Genomic DNA, 16,561 nt, shown 5'->3' on the forward strand with positions numbered 1-16,561 from the left:
AAATGTAAAGTTTTATAATTAAATTAATAATTTATATGCATATGTAATAACATGTCAAAACCATTTCCAGCATAATATTGCTGTAAAGGGAATTATGATGCAATTTGTTCTTTTTTGCATGTTTTTCTTATATTTCAATATTTTTTTTTACATTTTTACATAAGTAAAAATCAAATTAAAATAAAGATATTTTACTAAATTAAATCTATCTATCTATCTATCTATCTATCTATCTATATATATATATAAGTAAATATATCAATTTTTTTGATTAGTAATATGCATTGCAAAGAACTTGATTTGGACAATTTTAAAGCTGATTTTCTCAATAATTTGATTTTCTTGCACCCTCAGATTCCAGATTTCCAAATATTGTCCTATGCCAACAAATCATACATCAATTATATTATTATATTTTATATATATATATATATATATATATATATATATATATATATATATATGCAACCAATGTAATTTCTGTAATATATATATAGAGAGAGAGAGAGAGAGAGAATACATTTAAAAAACTTTGATTTTTATATTGCCAGTGTAAAATGTAAAGTTTTATAATTAAATTCAGAATTGTGAAATGTCAAAAGCATTTCCAGCATAATATTTTTTGCATGGTTTTCTTATATTTCAATATTTTTGTTACATTTTGTTTTATTTACAAAAATCAAAAACCAAAAACATATATACAAAAATCTAAATAATTTTACAAAAAAAAAAAAAAATTAAATACTGTTTTTATATAAGCTGAGTTTTTAAAATGTACTTTTTTTTTAAGTAAAAGTTTTATAATTTAATTTAGATTTTAAGAATAAAAATGTGAAATGTAATGTATGCATAAAAGGCATTTGGAGAAAAAAAAATAATGGCAAGGGCATGGTAAAAAGTTTACAATTTAAATGTATTATTGTATTATAATTTTAAAGTGACTGTCATATAACAAAGAAAAAAGTTTAAACCTCTAAGAGCAACCCCTGGGACAAAGTCTCCATAGTCAAACGAACAGTTGTGGTGTTTTAAAATGACTTATTTTAGAAGCAATTTATAACGTTTCTTTTTAACACTGATTTTTTGAATGGCGTGGAACAATATGTCAAGTAGGTAAATTTGGCCCAGTGGGCTGTTGACTGCAATTTTAACCCTCATTTGAAGAAAAACCTGTTCATGTAACCTGACGATGATTTGGACAGGTTTTCTTGACAGACTCTACATTAGGGGTTCAAATAGTCTGTCTGTGTTTTTTGTCCCACTTGCAATTTGCACTTTAGACCTGGTGAAATGTCATTTTGCGCCACTGAACACTTGTGTGTTTCTAAAATGACAATAAACTAAACTAAGGAAAACACATTTTGCAGTAATGCTTATGCATGCAGTCCTTTAATCCTCTTTTGTCCTGTTTTACAGGCCACTAGATGAACATTTTGAACTTTGATCAGATCCAAGACCACAATGATTAACTCACCTATTCGCAAATATCACCATCTGGAAACATCAAACATAAGGCAGCGTCTTTTGATGCAGCCAACTGCAGCAGCTAATGATCAGCCATTAACACATCGGCTGCCATCTTTGATAGACAAAGCTTTCTCACCTCCAAAATACCGCCATAGACAGAGGGATTAGCGAGGGACATTTTGCTCTTAATGTCACATCATTTGTCTAGACATTTGTCTAGAGTTTTTCCTTCTCTCTTTTTTTGAAAATGTTAAAAAAATAAATAAATAAACAAACGTTAAAAACCAAGAAGAATGGTATATATATAGGAGAGAAAAATGTAAAAAGTTGTAAAAAAAAAAAAAAAAAGTTAAGTAAAAAATGTAAAAATGATATTAACTGGTAGTCAAAAGTTTTTGAACAGTAAATTTTTTTTGTTTGTTTTTTTAAATAAGTCTCTTCTACTCACCAAGCCTGTATTTATTGAATCCAAAGTACCACAAAAACAGTAAAATTTTGAAATCTTTTTGCTATTTAAAATAACTGTTTTCTATTTGAATATATTTTAAAATTGCATTTATTCCAGTGATTTCCAAGCGAAATTTTTAGCATCATTACTCCAGTCACATGATCCTTCTTTAAAAAACACATTAAAAATCTTACTGTTCACAAACAATCATCCTTGGCTAGTAAAATCAAACCTTATTTTGGTGGTTTTCATCAAAACCTCAGCAATCGTTGAATATTATCATGATTCAAAACATTCATTTAAGTGGATTAAAGCACAATATGTTGCATTAAATTTACATTATACAATAATATAGCCATAACTGCTGCATATGTGACAAGAAAACTATAATATAAAAAATATAACTCGCCACATGATATGCAATCCGCAAAAAATGGCACAAAAAAATGAATAAATAAAACAAAAATAAATAACACTGTCACTGCCTATGAACATCATGACTTTTTGTGATTAAGTACTTCACTTACAATATGTTTTTATTAATTTTCAGTATATTTTTATAAGGGGAAAGGGAGGGGACAGAAGAAAATACGTTATCAGTATGAATGCTTAAGCATGTAGTGATTACAGCAGATGTTATCAGAGGTGTGTCTGAAAGGGAGGGTGTTTTATTCAGCTCTCACTAATGACTTCCTTTTGTTTTCACTCTGCTTCCTAAGCTTTTATTCCCTTTTAATGTAATGTCCCTTCACCCCACAGACAAGCTTTTCTGTTCCAGTCTGCGTTGTTACATTTGAGACGCCACAATCTAAGAAATATGAGCCGTTGGTAACACTTTATTTTAAGGTGTCCTTGTTACACATTACATGTATTTGCTATTATAATAAAAATTAATTATGCATAATTACATGCAAGTAACCCTAAACCAAACCTAAGTCCTAACCATATAGTAAGTACATGCAGTTAATATTACTCAGTACTTAAATTTATAATTAGACTGCAACAAGGACACCTTAAAATAAAGTGTAACCCCAACTTTTTCAAATTTGTGAGAGAATGGCTTTAAAGTATTTTATATTTCATGGCCAAACCTTTACATCAGATATCAATTATCAATACTTTTGCTCCTTTCTGCTGTTTTTAAAGGAGAAGTCCATTTCCACAACAACAATTTACAGGTAATGTACTCACCCCCTTGTCATTCAAGTGGTTCATGTCTTTCTTTCTTCAGTTGTAATGAAATTATGTTTTTCTTAGGAAAACATTTCTCCATATAATGAACTGCTATGGTGCCCCAAGTTTGAACTTCCAAAATTCAGTTTAAATATGGCTTCAAACGATTCCAGATGCGGTTGTAAACAATCCCAGCAGAGGAAGAAGGGTCTTATCTAGCGAAACAATCTGTTATTTTCATAAAAATAATACAATTTATATACTTTTTAATGTCAAACGCTCATCTTATCTCACTCTCCCTGAACTCTGTGTATTCTGGCTCAAGATACTTAGAGTATGTCAACAAACTCTGATCGTATTTTCTCCCTCAACTTCAAAATCGCCCTATATCGCTGTTTTACCTTTTTTGTTAGGGGTATTTGATCTTCTTTGCATGTTCACTTTGCAAAGACTGGGTCGGTACTTCTGCAGCGATGTAGGATGATTTTGAAATAATTTTTTTGATGAGTTTTTTGACATACGCTTACTGTCTTGAGCCAGCCCAGTTCAGGGAGAGCAAGACAAGACGAGCGTTTGAGATTAAAAAAATAAAGTATTTAAATTGTATTTTTTTTTTAAAATGAAAATAACCAATCGTTTCGCTAGATAAGACCCTTCCTCCTTTACAACCGCATTTGGGATCGTTTGAAGCCGCATTTAAACGGCATTTTGGAAGTTCAAACTCAGGGCACCATATCAGTCCATTATATGGAGAAAAATCCTTAAATGTTTTCCTCAAAAAACAATTTCTTTACGACTGAAGAAAGAAAGACATGAACATTTTGGATGCCAAGGGGGTGAGTACATTATCTCTAAACTGCTGTTCTGGAAGTGGACTTCTCCTTTAATATCAGAATGTGTTTTTAAATTGATTTGAAATGGAAAGCAAGATCATTTGATACAATAAACAAAGATATATACAGCATTCAAAAAATAAAAGGTACATTAGGTGGAATAGGAAGTAGAAGTGTCACTGGCATAAGTCTGGCACCCAGACCATACTTCACCAAAGATAAGTGCAGAAGTGTGAAGCTCTCCACCCCCAACACACATACAAAATAAGGTGCTTCACCTTTTAAATGAGCATTTAAAGACTTCAAAATGTCAGTTCAACCGTATTTTATAAGCTTGTATAAGCTTTTGCAAGAAGCATAACAGACAGACCAGTTTTTCAAGAATGCAAAATTAGGAAAGCTTATGCTTATATAAAAAAATATAAAAATAACTGTTGCATGTTTGCTGTAGGTAAACACTAAATTGCTCCAAAACATATTTTAAAGATCTTCTCTAATGCAGATGAAGGTTGCATTTATTTGATCAAAAATACAAGGACAAGCATCCGTTTAGAAAATGGATGTATGTCTGTTGTCTATTTTAATATATTTTAAAGCTGAATTTTCAACATCATTACTCCAGTCTTCAGTGTCACATGATCCTTCAGAAATCATTCTAATATGCTGATTTGCTGCTCAAGAAACATATATATCAATTTAATGCATCCTTACTGAATAAAAGTACTAATTGGCCATGATTTGAACCCTTGTTTCCTTACATGCTAAAAAATAAACTGAATACTATAAAATGTCTGTATGTGCATTGCAGAGTGGAAAAGGTTTAGCAATCCTGTCATATTTTGATATTTAACAACTCAGCTTGATGGGTTCCTAGTGTGTCGTTAGTGCTTTTCATCACTCTTTTCACAGGTGCTACTCCGCCTGCCAAAATCACTGCTGCTTTTCCAAGCCACCCCTTGACTGACAGGGCCGGTATTCCCCATGCTGCCCTGCCAACCACTAACAGTCCATAAATGCAAGTTCATGAGCTTTTCCCCACGTATTTGTACCTGTTTTAAGAGCAGAACTGTCTTTTGCTTCCTTTGGCAAGTATTACATGAAACTCCACACATTGCCACACAGTGCCATCAGTCCAAGAGCAGCAAGCCCACCTGCAGAGGACAAAAAGGTTAAAAATAACACTTAATATACTGCACTGACATACAGAATATACACTATATTGTCAAAAGTATTGTAATAAACAGGTTTGACTACTAGAGTACAAATCTTTGTTTAAGCATATAATGATATTCCAGGGAATTGTGTGCTTCTAATTGTAAAGCAACAGTTTGGACAGGACCCTTTTCTATTCTAACATAACATAACAATGCATCTATGTATAAGGGGGGTTATTCATAAAGATTAAACTTGCATACCAAAATGCAAGTCAAAATATTCAGTGTGACCTAACAGGAAAATATGACAAAGAAAAAATAACTGAGAATATTTCATTATTTCTTAATACCATGTAGTATTTTGTTTTATTATTTAGGGTGGCAAACATCAGTCATTTAGAAGAGCCCTTCAGAGGGCGACATCCCACTTACTGTGATGCCAGAATTAAACCAGTGCAAGGAATCATGGGAGCAAACGTCTCTCAGCTGTAACCTTCAGAAATCTTAATTCAGAAGGGCCCTTTGAAGTGGCCACTTTTGAGCACTTAGGTTTATTACACTTAGGTATGGCAGCCATGATCATTTTAACTCCAAGACCACAAAGTTACTTCAGTTTGTCAAATTATAGCCTATAATATTCATAATGTGCAAAACTCAAAATAGCATCTAAATTCATTTAAACTTTTGAAAAACTGATTGCTGTTGATTTAACAACTTATCCATTTGACAACAAAAAAAAGAAAAAAAAAGAAAAACTAATCATTCCCACTCTAGTTTGCCACACAGCTTTTGTTGAGGCTGTTCAAGTCCTCAACTGTAGCTTATAAGCAGACTTACACTGCAGGTTCAGAAAGCAGTATTAGCCCTGAAAATGAACCTAAAGCAGTGACTTCACCTCATTCAACATGATCAATTAAATCAAACATGTATACGCTACAAAATTTCTTGAACTACTGTTCAGGGGCAAGCGTATACTATAAGACAATTCTGAATTCAAATTTGGTGGTACAGAATGTTTTAATTCACTGATGTCAGATCTGAGAAACTGCATCACAGAGGATATACAGAAAACTGAACGGGTGGTGACAGTTCTGAAACCAATGTAATATACAAAGTAGTAGGTATAGGTAAACAATTAGCACTAATGGCATTCATTCTTGGTTTAATCAGGCAGGTTACAGAAATACTTCACAATCACACATTAGGCTAAAGATGACAAACTGCAAGACACGCCAAGATAAAAGGCTTTTTGAAGGAGACTTTATTAAGACTGAGCACCAAAACCATACTAAGAGCTTGAAAGCAGTATTTTTCCTGATGACAGCTTTGCTCTCTGAAACTGGACATCACTAGTGTCTCGTCGCACTGGTCATGGGAATAGAGGAGAGAATATGGATTAATATAATATCTGTATATTAAACAGTCATTTGCATTTAGACTGCAAATTAAAGGACACTGCTGATTTCATGGTGCGAGTACCTTTCTTTCCAGTTTTTAAAGGAATGGGAGATGGACAGAGTCTCCTGCAGATTCCATCATTCTGATTAATATCGCAAAGCACAGCATCACAGTGCACAAAGATCTGGGGAGAAAAGAAGTCTCAACGACACCGTGTAGTGCACAAATCATGCACCAAATAAAATTAATATACCTGATCTTGAAGAATGACCTCATTCTGCACAAAAGTAAACATCTTGATTTCAAAGCGCTTCATGTGAGAAGGGTACAGAACAGCTTCAGGTTGGACAGGGTGGAAAATGGTCTCGTAACGGTCACCCAGATTCACACAGCTGTAGAAATCAGAGACAAACTGGATTTATGACGCTTTCTGGCAATGTGTCCTTTGGACACATTTAAATTACTTAAAAATTGCCAAACACAGGACTTTTAAAAGGCAAGCACAATGGAGAGGGATGGATGGATTGATAAATAAAAGAAATAAATAAAAGAAAGAAAGAAAGAAAGAAAGAAAGAAAGAAAGAAAGAAAGAAAGAAAGAAAGATTACCCATCTACAATCAAGTCCCATCTCGGAGTAGAGTTCCGGTCTTGTTTCAGAGTAGCCCAACAGTTCTCCAAGACTAGCTCTATCTGAGGATCTGTGGACTGAAGTAGCACCACCTCAAAGAACAGAGGACTTCTCAAGTACTGTACAACTGGATAATCCCCCTCTATGTAGTAATTATTATAAGATTCATCTGGGTAGAAGAAAAAGAGGGGGGTTCTTCATGAACATTTATCTGAAGTATCCCTGCCATTTTGTAAATGTAGTCTAAGACACCCTATAATTTCCAATATTAATTTCAGGTGATCTGATAACAAATGGACAGTTTTTAAAAATAAATAAATAAATAAAAGCAAGTAGTTCAACACGTGTTCAAACCACAGTTCAAGTGGCATTGTGGTAGTTCTTGAGCTAACCAATCCTGACACATCTAAGAAAACAGCCAAATGACTTGGTGATCCATCATGAACGGCTGGGCTATCAAGGGTTTTAAACTCTTCTGGTTACAGATAGTTAAAAATAAACTGCCTCACTTGACCACTTGTGACCAAATCACTGGGCAGCTCTGGTCTTGGACAGCCGCTTTCTTGTTGTCCTGCTCCTGGAGGGCCACTGTCCTGTAGAGCAGGGGTGTCCAAACTCAGTCCAGGAGGGCCACTGCCCTGCAGAGTTTAGCTCCAACTTGCCTCAACACTTCAAGGAGTACTTAATTGGGGTTGGAGATAAACACTACAGGACATTTCCCTTTTAGGAGCAGGACTGGATACACCTGCTGTAGAGTTGAGCCCAATCCCAATTAAGCACACATGAACAAAGTTTCAGGTAGGCATGTTGAGGCAAGTTGGAGCTAAACTCGGCAGGACAGTGGCCCTCCAGGATTGAGTTTTGACACCCCTGCTCTACAGGACAGTGGCCTTTCAGGAGCAGGACTGGACACCCCTGTTGTAGAATTTAGCTCAAGTCCCAATTAAGCACACCTGAACAGCTAATCAAGGTCTTACTTCCAGGTAGGTGTGTTGAGGCAAGTTGGAGCTAAACTTTGCAGGACACCGGCCCACCAGGAGCAAGATTGGACACCCCTGCTGTAGAGCAGGAGTCACCAAACTTGATCCTGGAGGGCCGGTGTCCTGCAGAGTTTAGTTCCAACTTGCCTCAACACACCTGCCTGGAAATTTTAAGCATACCTATTAAGACCTTGATTAGCTGGTTCAGGCACATTTAATTAAGGTTGGAGCTAAACTCTGTACCGGCCCTCCAGGACAGAGTGTGGTAACCCCTGCTCTAGGGTTTAGCTCCAGTCCCAATTAAGCACACCTGAACAGCTAATCAAGGTCCTACTAGACATACCAGAAACTTCCAGGGAGATGTGTTGACAAGTTGAATCCAAACTCTGGAGGACCAATGTCCTTCAAGACAGAGTCTGGACACCTCCTGCTATGAAGTTTAGTTCCAACCCAGTTAAACACCTGAACAAGCCAATCAAGAGTTTTTTTTTTTTTTTTTTTTTTTTTTTTTTAAGACTGATCGGTGTAGGGCAAAGTACCAAGAGGGCAATTCAAAAGCATAAAGAGTCGTCTACTTTCCAGTCGCTCGTGGTACTTTGTCATACGCTGATCGGTCTGTGCAATGCCAATGCATCTCAAAAAAAGCGTGGTCTTGAAGATTACTAGAAAGTGTCGGTATCAAGGTTGGAGCCATCTAATCTGTGCTCCTGCTGCACCTCAAGGACCAGAGTTGCCCATCCCTGCTCGAGATGGATGGGCTAAAATGCCATTTTTAACCTTTGGAAATCATTGCATTACCTACTACAGAGTTGATTTAAGTAGTAATTGTAGCACCCTTATTTGAGCCAATAGCATTGGGAATAGTCTTCATGTTACTGCAGAATTCTACCATACCCCAAGCAAGTCTTAGTACAACTTGCAGCTCCCCAAAACCAGTCTCTGGCAAAGGTTCACTTTCCCGCGGCTTTGTGAAGAATGCAATCGTCTGGGTATCATTTAGAGTGTAAAAGCAGGACATGGTCACTCTAACAAATGAGAAAGAGCACACTAAGTCTCGAAAGAAATCAATTAGCAGGCATGATACACACAGAGCAATGAATTCCATCTCACCGATACTCTGGATCAGGAGGACTAGTGGGTACTCCTTTTTTAATCGGCTGGTAAACTGGTAACCCGTTACCCAGAGCAATTTCATTCTGGTACATCATAATGCCATCATAGAACTGAGGGAGAGATGGGAGCATAAGGGACAAGTACTAGTAACACAAGTACTAGTAAATCATACCTCCATACCGTTCTAGTGGTTCCACAACTGTTTGCGTCAAATGAGAAGTAAGCAAAACGGTCATTGCTGAATTTGGGTCTGCAAGAGGGGTCTCTCAGGGTAAGCTGACGAGGGACAAGCTGGGGCACAGATTCTACCTTCACGGCAAGGGCTGACATGGAGCCATTGCTGAAACACTCTGGAAAAGGTCATGCCAAAAACACATGGTGCATTAAAGGCTAGCTTTGACAACTCATAAGAACACACTGCAAAAGAACATACCAGTCAAGGTCATGGGAAAATTGCAAGCCAGGGAAAAGTCACTTAAAGTCCATGTGTTGATGGGCTCCCATAACACCACATCAAGACGTGCCCTCAAGGATGATGGGTACATCAGCTGAAAAGTAGAGAGACATTTGAGACACAGCAACATGTAACAAGAGAGGCAACAAAGGGAAGCCATACCTCAAAGGCAACATCAGATGCCAGGAAAGGCACAGCGAAACTCATGTGAGTGGCATTCTCGTTTGCGCCATACTTTGCGCTCCGGTCAGGAGTCAGGTCTCGCGTACCCAGCATTATGTTAAAGGTCTTACCCAGACTTCCAAATGAAATGGTGATGTGGAACTTCTCATCGTCACAGGATCCACCCACAGTTGGGAGAACTGGACGGAAAATGATTAATTGGGAATGACGTTAAACCCATTGGTATTGGCGAGAAGGGCATTGTGCCAATTCAGGCATCAATGTCAACACTTACTGACATCTTGAAGAGTTACAGCAACAGATGCAACATAGGAGAATGGAGTGTATTCAGGGAGGATCACAAAACCGTAGATGAGGGGAAGAGTATAAACCGTAACAAGTAGATCAACTTGCTGCAATAAATAAAAGCAGCAGATCAGAAGCAGCAATTTAAAAATGGCTCCGTTAATTACATGACACTCACTGTTTTAACAACAAAAAGATCAGAGAAGGGAACTTGAAGTCGAAACGCCTTGGAGCCATTTTGAAAGCGCTGTTCCTGTATGTTGAAGCCCCTCTGGTTGGCCTCTGCCACAGTAAGGACTCCGCCGGAAAAGGTGATGTTCACCAACTCGACATCAAAAAGGAAAGTACCCAAGAGCACATCAAACATCCGTTGGTCCACATCAGTGACTACAAAGGGGCAAGAAGTTAAAAGTTAAAAAAAATAATAATAATAAAATTTATACAAGCACATCTGCTACACTAGCAACACCAAATTGAACTGCAATCTGTATGAGAACTAAAATATTTGCTAAACAGAATATGGGGAAGGGCTTGTTTGGAAGGAAAACACTTACAGTCAACAAGTTGCGGTGGTCTAGGCATAAGAGGAGTCTTGATGGGGAAGAGGACTTTGTATCTAGTAGCATCCATGCCGCCCTCACTCCACATTAACTCCAGCATTGCCTCAATGGTGTATCTGATGTGGTACTGGTTACTTACAACATGGCTCTACAACAAGATATAAACATTAGCTTTAAGTCTTAAGCTAAAGCTATCAAATGAAAGCATGCAAACAAACCTTGTAGTAGCCATCGGGTCCACCGATTGGTATTTTCATTACAATCTGATTGTCTACTATGGTCAAGACATAGCCTCTAGCGGTCATTTGTGCTGAATCGATCCTCTTTCCATCTATTCCCATGAACATCCCAAGAATAGTGCTCTCGGGAGAACCCATGAGTGGATTAAATCGAGGGAAGAACCAGGTGATCATTTCATCCGTAAAAGAAAGCCCACCTGAAAGAATCAAAAGACCAAGGTTTCTCAATCCTAGTCTTGGATATCCACCTACCTGCAGTGTTTAATTCCAACACACCTGGTTGTTCAAGCGATTCAGATGCATTAAATTAGAACTAAACGCAGCAGAAAACAAGGCACCTTTCCCAGGACAGGAAGTAAAGAACCTTACAAACATTGGGTCAAAAAACACTGGCGTAGTCACACATACCAGTTGGACATGCAGCAACAGTATCCAACATGGTTACGGACCACTGTTTCTTGAAGTAGGTGGTCACCCTAATGATCTTCATTGGCACTCCATTTACCTGTTACAGCAGGTATAACGTTAGCTCAAGAAAACCCCTAAACTGAAGCTCCACAGTTGCCACACTTACGTTTTCCACATAGGTCTCTGGCATGTCATAACCACTTCGTAGCACCAGTCGAGACTTGGTTGTTGTTACCCCATATCCTGTTTTTAGGGCATCCTCCAGCACCATGGCTTTTTGTTTAGGTGTGAAAAACACCATCCTCCAGATGTTGTATTTGGAGGTAATAGCCTGGAAGTTGGGGAGTGCATGTTTGATCAAGCAGCATGTGCCAAAGGGACTCAAAACAAGAACTGAACCTCCATACCTCAGTAACCGTATCGGTCCACTGGTCATCAAACTTTTGTGCTTCTGTCATCTTAGGCCGTCTACGCAAGGCTGTAATTTCCCCCGGCAATCGGTTAACGGAAACCTAAAAGGAACCATTGCTGGATATCTCAATAGCACTACTGCTTGATGTTTCCTGGCATAAGCGAGCCAAGAGTTTACCTCCATATAATTCCGATCGCAAAGAATTTCACGGGGGGCCCACTGGTCGTAATTACAGGTCTTCTCCACCTGAAAGACATCTTGCTCCGCTTTGCGGACACCACGTACTCGGACACGCATTTCAATGTCAAACATGGCATCATCCTAAATGTTAAAAGAGCTATTGAAGTGAAATACAGCAGGCTGCTGTTTTTATTGTTTCAAGGCCAAAGAGAACCAATTACCTCATTCCCTGCAAAACAGTTGAGGAGGGATGCAAAGACTTTATAATTACCCCAAGGATCAGACTCTATACTAAAGCCACATTTAGCAGCCAGGCTTGGAGTTAAAGGCTGAATTTGGGAGCCATCTGTAAAGGAAGAAGCACAAGGTTAAGACATGCATGCAATTTACAATCATCTTGTTTAGGAATATAATTCATTGCAGCAACTTACTGACAGCATCAAATTCAACCTGACTTCCAAAAGCTAGAGATTTATCTACGGTAAGCCTCATATGACTTCCCAGACATTCAGTTTCCAGGCCTGTTCCTGAAAGACAAAGGAATTTGTGTGAACCGGGGAAAATCTGAACAGCTAAATGAGCACACATGCATACACAAAACATACGTTGGTTGACATTCTTTGCTGGTACCACATTTAAATTTTTCTGTGGCAATAAAACATTGAAATTCTTCTGTGAAGATACAACATTGAAATTCCTCTGTGCCAAAACCGCAACCATCAACAGCCATAAAGTACTGAAAGAGAATCAAACAAATGTTAACAAAGAACATTACAATGCTTTTATAAAAACCTAAAAAGACTCTAAACATAGATGCTAACTTACCAAATCCCGAGGAGCCATTTCATCCTTGCTCAAAAACAGGCCTCTATGTGTTCAGGCGGTTAAGATTTACAGAAACCACCACAACTTATAGCCTTCAAGCTCACAAGCTCCAAATAATATGCATTAAGTTTTCTGAAAGGAAATGTATAAAGAAACCACCTCCTGTGCACAGGTGATGCTAGTCATCAACTAAAGAGCAGGTGTCATGAGTTAACTATAATGCTGCATTATTTAGATTTAGAAGAATGTTTTTACAATAAAGGCTGAGTGCAGGCAATGATCATTTCAATAAAAACATAGTATTTCTAGAAACGGTATAAGCAATGATGAATACTGATATTATTTATTTATTGAAGATTTATAATTTAACGCAGGGTGTGAATAATAGCAGTGATTAAGTTTTCTTTAGTGGTATTTAATATAATTTGAGAATATAACCCACACTGTAATTTATTTTGAATCTACATAAAGTTAGTGCAAAATCTAAAATATAATTTTTGATTTCTTATTTCATTTGCAAGTCAAACATGCCCCAGGCATATTCTGGACAGGTCTTTTTAAATTCAACAAAATTTATTTCAGTAAATTTACACAGCATAAACAAAGGCAAAACACACATTTTAAAGAATGTCTTTATTCAAAAAATATATACATAATTATTGCACCACTGTGATTGAGAAATTCTGAAAGGCACACTGTCATGCATTTTATTCAGATCCTGACAAAGTTTGAAGGACTATTAGCAGATTTTGTTTAAAAAAAAAAAATTAACATCAGTCTACATAATATAGAAACATTACATGTTGAATGTTATTTAAAATCATATGCTTTTAAATTGTCCATGACAATAACACTTATTGTTGAATCAACAGTTCAATTTTACATTAAAAATGTAAAATTCAATGACTCCTCAGTAGCCTCTCTTCAGTTTTTCTTCACTGTCCAGGAGTGTCTGCTTCAAACTTTCTTTAGCATCTTTAAAATCAGGATTCAGTTCCAGGACTCTCCGAAAGTCAATTTCAGCTTCCATGAAAAAGCCTTAGGAGAAAAAAACATCACGATATCAAACAGCACCCCTCTGTGGAACACAATAGAGCGGCAGAAAGCATGTTCTGGAGAAAGACAAAAATAAAGATTTTACATAATTGGTTGGTCTGAGCTGGTTTTAGCTAGGCTAACTAGTCTCCCAGCCTGACCAGTGTCTTAAACAATCTCACGTTGTCCTAAGCAGAGTTATGAAAGTTCTTCCACAGTTGAGGTGGGATGCATGAGGGAGAGTTAAAAACTAACGCTACATCTAAAGCAACTCAAGCCCATATTTAATGAGTAAACTTGTACCTACCTAATCTGTAACGTATCAATCCTCTGTTATAAAGTGGCACTTCAAACTGGCTGTTGATCTGTATGGCACAGGTATAGTCATCCATGGCTTCATAGAAATCCACCCTCAGATACTTCACCTGTCCTCGATTATTATAGGCAACAGCCAAATCATGAGCATTACAATCTCTAGATAAACATAAAATCGCATTGTTATTGTGATCTTAATTCATCAGCTAATTAAATGGCAAGCTATTATAAGCTTTCATGCCTGTACTTGAAAGTTTCCATGCAGTGAGCTAATGTTTACTAGTGCTCCCTTGATTCATTTTGTTTAAATAGCCGTTAATACCTGGATTTGGTGCTGGACTCGATGAATTGTGTGTACAATTCCTCCGCTCGTTCATAATTCTTACTGTTAAACTCGTCATGTGCTTTTTGCAGGATCTTAAGCGTGTTGTCCTCCATAAGAATGAGACGCGCTACTGACAGAAATCAGGTCATGAATATTTATTAGAGCGTGCTGACGTTATTCAACGTTTCCCTGGAACGTCCAGTCACTGAACCTAATTAATATTCATGAGACTGAGATCGATTGCTGATGTTTGTATGCACTGGCGGTATGCGAGCGTCCCCTTCTGAGCTGGAGTGTAATAATAGCGCTCAAAACTACCATTTAACGACCAAAAAGTTAAAGTTGAGTAAACGTTCAGAGCACCACATTAAACAAGTTAGATGGTATGCTTATATGTCAAGGTTAAACATATAAAATCCCCCAAAACATTTTGGTTAGGCTACTGACCTAGCATTTTTTTTTTCATATAGTTTCCCTAGTGAAAAAAACAGCATATGCTGGTAGGTATGTTTTGATGCTGGTTTAAGCTGGTCCTTTGCTGGTTTATGCGGTCCTTTGCTGGTTCATGCTGGTCCTTGACCAGCAACATGACCAGCAAAAACCAGCAAAGGACCAGCTTAAACGAGAAGGGTCTGGCTGCAGGCATGCACCTGCACTCTCAGACACCTGCACTCTCAGACGACTGCACTTCCGGAAGTGACGTCACTTGCAGTCGATTTTATTTTTACTTTATTTATTTATTTTTGTTTTTTAATTGAATCTCACAACATTTTACCACAGTAGCCAGGTGGTGAAGACAAGAACAAATAACTAAATTACAATGTCACTCGCAATCACAATTTGCACTCTCAGCTACCTGCAACCTCACTTGAAATGCACACAAATCGTGCCTGTTGCCAGTGGAGACAAGACGCTGTGGTCGTTAAACGATTAAAACTAATTTAATAGCATAACGTACAGGGTCCTGCAAGTCAACTGTAGGAGATAAAAACAAGACCCGTAAAGCCGTGGCCACCAGGGGTGTTTCTAGGATTTTAAAACATCCGGGGCTGGTGCCAAAACATCAGGGGCTATAGGTAGTGGGTGGGAGCTCACATCATGCTCACATAAGATTTTGTTAGACACAAGTGGTTGAACCTGGATCCTTGTGGGTCCGGGGGCATTAAACCGGGGGTTAAAGACCTTGTCACACTATTAACAATAGTAAATAGTAATCACTGCAAATAGCAAACATATCAAAGTATTATAACAAAATTATAACATTACAAAATATGTTAGACAAATAAAATTATTTATAACTATAATAAAAATATTTATAACTGTAACAAATATATAGTTGCATGCAAAAACTGGGCCCTATTTTTTCCTCAAATTCTGTTTTATTTTACTTTTTTCAAATTCTGTTTTCTGTTTTCATTTTTGTGGTCTTCGTTTTAATGGTTACATTTAGTTGTATTAATCAAAATGTAATTAATCATGTGTAATTAATTAAAACCATGAATCTTATACAATTTACCGTCAATTTATCAAAAGTTAAGAAAAATTATATGTTTAGGAAATGTGAAATGTTTTATTTTTTCTCACTTTATGTTTTATTGTTACCAAATATGTTTTAGCATGTCTGTTTATTTGAATGTTTAAAAACAACTTTTATTTATTTTTACAATAGCCTTATGGAATTCTGTATTGTGTATTTTTCTGGTTATTAAATGAAGGTATAAAATATTGATTTAATTGATCTTTTAATGAAAATTATATTTTATTTTTGGCAAATAAAGGTGATTTACTATTACAATGTAAAACATGGAAGAAATATTGTGTGATTTTTTTAAAATATTTTTTTATTAATTAATAGTAGTAGTAGTAGTAGTAGTAGTAGTAGTAGTAGGCACGTACATTATACTAAATGATTAATAAAGTTAAACCTAACTTTTACTTTGACGGGTTGCCGTGAATACCTTTAAATGTCTGTGTGTATATTTGACGCTTGTTTTTCTCGAATGAAACAGTGAAATGCTCATGAAGTGACTCTCAGAGCAGTTCTGGAGATGTTGTTAATGTACGTATGTCCTTTATGTCCGTTATGAAACGGCAGACGCTGAAATCACTGCACGCGTCAATATTACATGTGTAGAAAACGAAACC

At 36.8% G+C, this 16,561-nt stretch overlaps 2 protein-coding genes across 3 annotated transcripts; both read right to left on the bottom strand.

The window, feature by feature from the left end:
- Window positions 1-6,319: 6,319 nt before the first annotated feature.
- Window positions 6,320-12,902, bottom strand: zpax1 (zona pellucida protein AX 1). The gene is made up of 21 exons (XM_051139235.1): window positions 12,742-12,902; window positions 12,522-12,652; window positions 12,348-12,443; window positions 12,138-12,262; window positions 11,914-12,057; window positions 11,732-11,836; window positions 11,491-11,655; window positions 11,325-11,421; window positions 10,896-11,113; window positions 10,672-10,825; window positions 10,296-10,504; window positions 10,107-10,224; window positions 9,812-10,011; window positions 9,629-9,743; window positions 9,376-9,545; window positions 9,193-9,305; window positions 8,977-9,107; window positions 7,082-7,271; window positions 6,727-6,865; window positions 6,555-6,657; window positions 6,320-6,440 (listed from the first exon to the last, which is right to left on the bottom strand). Exons 1-21 carry the CDS (start codon window positions 12,762-12,764, stop codon window positions 6,364-6,366), a joined length of 2,823 nt encoding a protein of 940 aa, XP_050995192.1. The 5' UTR covers window positions 12,765-12,902; the 3' UTR covers window positions 6,320-6,363.
- Window positions 12,903-13,359: 457 nt separating this feature from the next.
- On the bottom strand, window positions 13,360-14,568 carry ttc32 (tetratricopeptide repeat domain 32). Of its 2 annotated transcripts, none has more exons than XM_051139261.1 (3): window positions 14,414-14,568; window positions 14,084-14,250; window positions 13,360-13,779 (listed from the first exon to the last, which is right to left on the bottom strand). In XM_051139261.1, exons 1-3 carry the CDS (start codon window positions 14,527-14,529, stop codon window positions 13,652-13,654), a joined length of 411 nt encoding a protein of 136 aa, XP_050995218.1. In that variant the 5' UTR covers window positions 14,530-14,568; the 3' UTR covers window positions 13,360-13,651. The 2 variants fall into 2 exon arrangements, with proteins under 2 accessions (XP_050995218.1, XP_050995219.1); XM_051139262.1 differs by having other exon boundaries at window positions 13,360-13,853.
- Between the last annotated feature and the right edge of the window lie 1,993 nt (window positions 14,569-16,561).

The sequence above is a fragment of the Labeo rohita genome, chromosome 20, assembly GCF_022985175.1.
Source record: "Labeo rohita strain BAU-BD-2019 chromosome 20, IGBB_LRoh.1.0, whole genome shotgun sequence".
In the NCBI taxonomy this organism is placed as follows: domain Eukaryota; kingdom Metazoa; phylum Chordata; class Actinopteri; order Cypriniformes; family Cyprinidae; genus Labeo; species Labeo rohita.

Coding starts and splice junctions, on each gene's coding strand:
- zpax1 (XM_051139235.1), bottom strand. CDS start 12,764: ATGAAATGGCTCCTCGGGATTTG. Junction 12,653..12,741: donor AAATGGCTCCTCGGGATTTG/GTAAGTTAGCAT, acceptor ATTCTCTTTCAG/TACTTTATGGCTGTTGATGG. Junction 10,225..10,295: donor ATCTTTTTGTTGTTAAAACA/GTGAGTGTCATG, acceptor TATTTATTGCAG/CAAGTTGATCTACTTGTTAC.
- ttc32 (XM_051139261.1), bottom strand. CDS start 14,529: ATGGAGGACAACACGCTTAAGATCCTGCAAAAAGCACATGACGAGTTT. Junction 14,251..14,413: donor GAGTCCAGCACCAAATCCAG/GTATTAACGGCT, acceptor ATGTTTATCTAG/AGATTGTAATGCTCATGATT. Junction 13,780..14,083: donor ATTGATACGTTACAGATTAG/GTAGGTACAAGT, acceptor TTTTCTCCTAAG/GCTTTTTCATGGAAGCTGAA.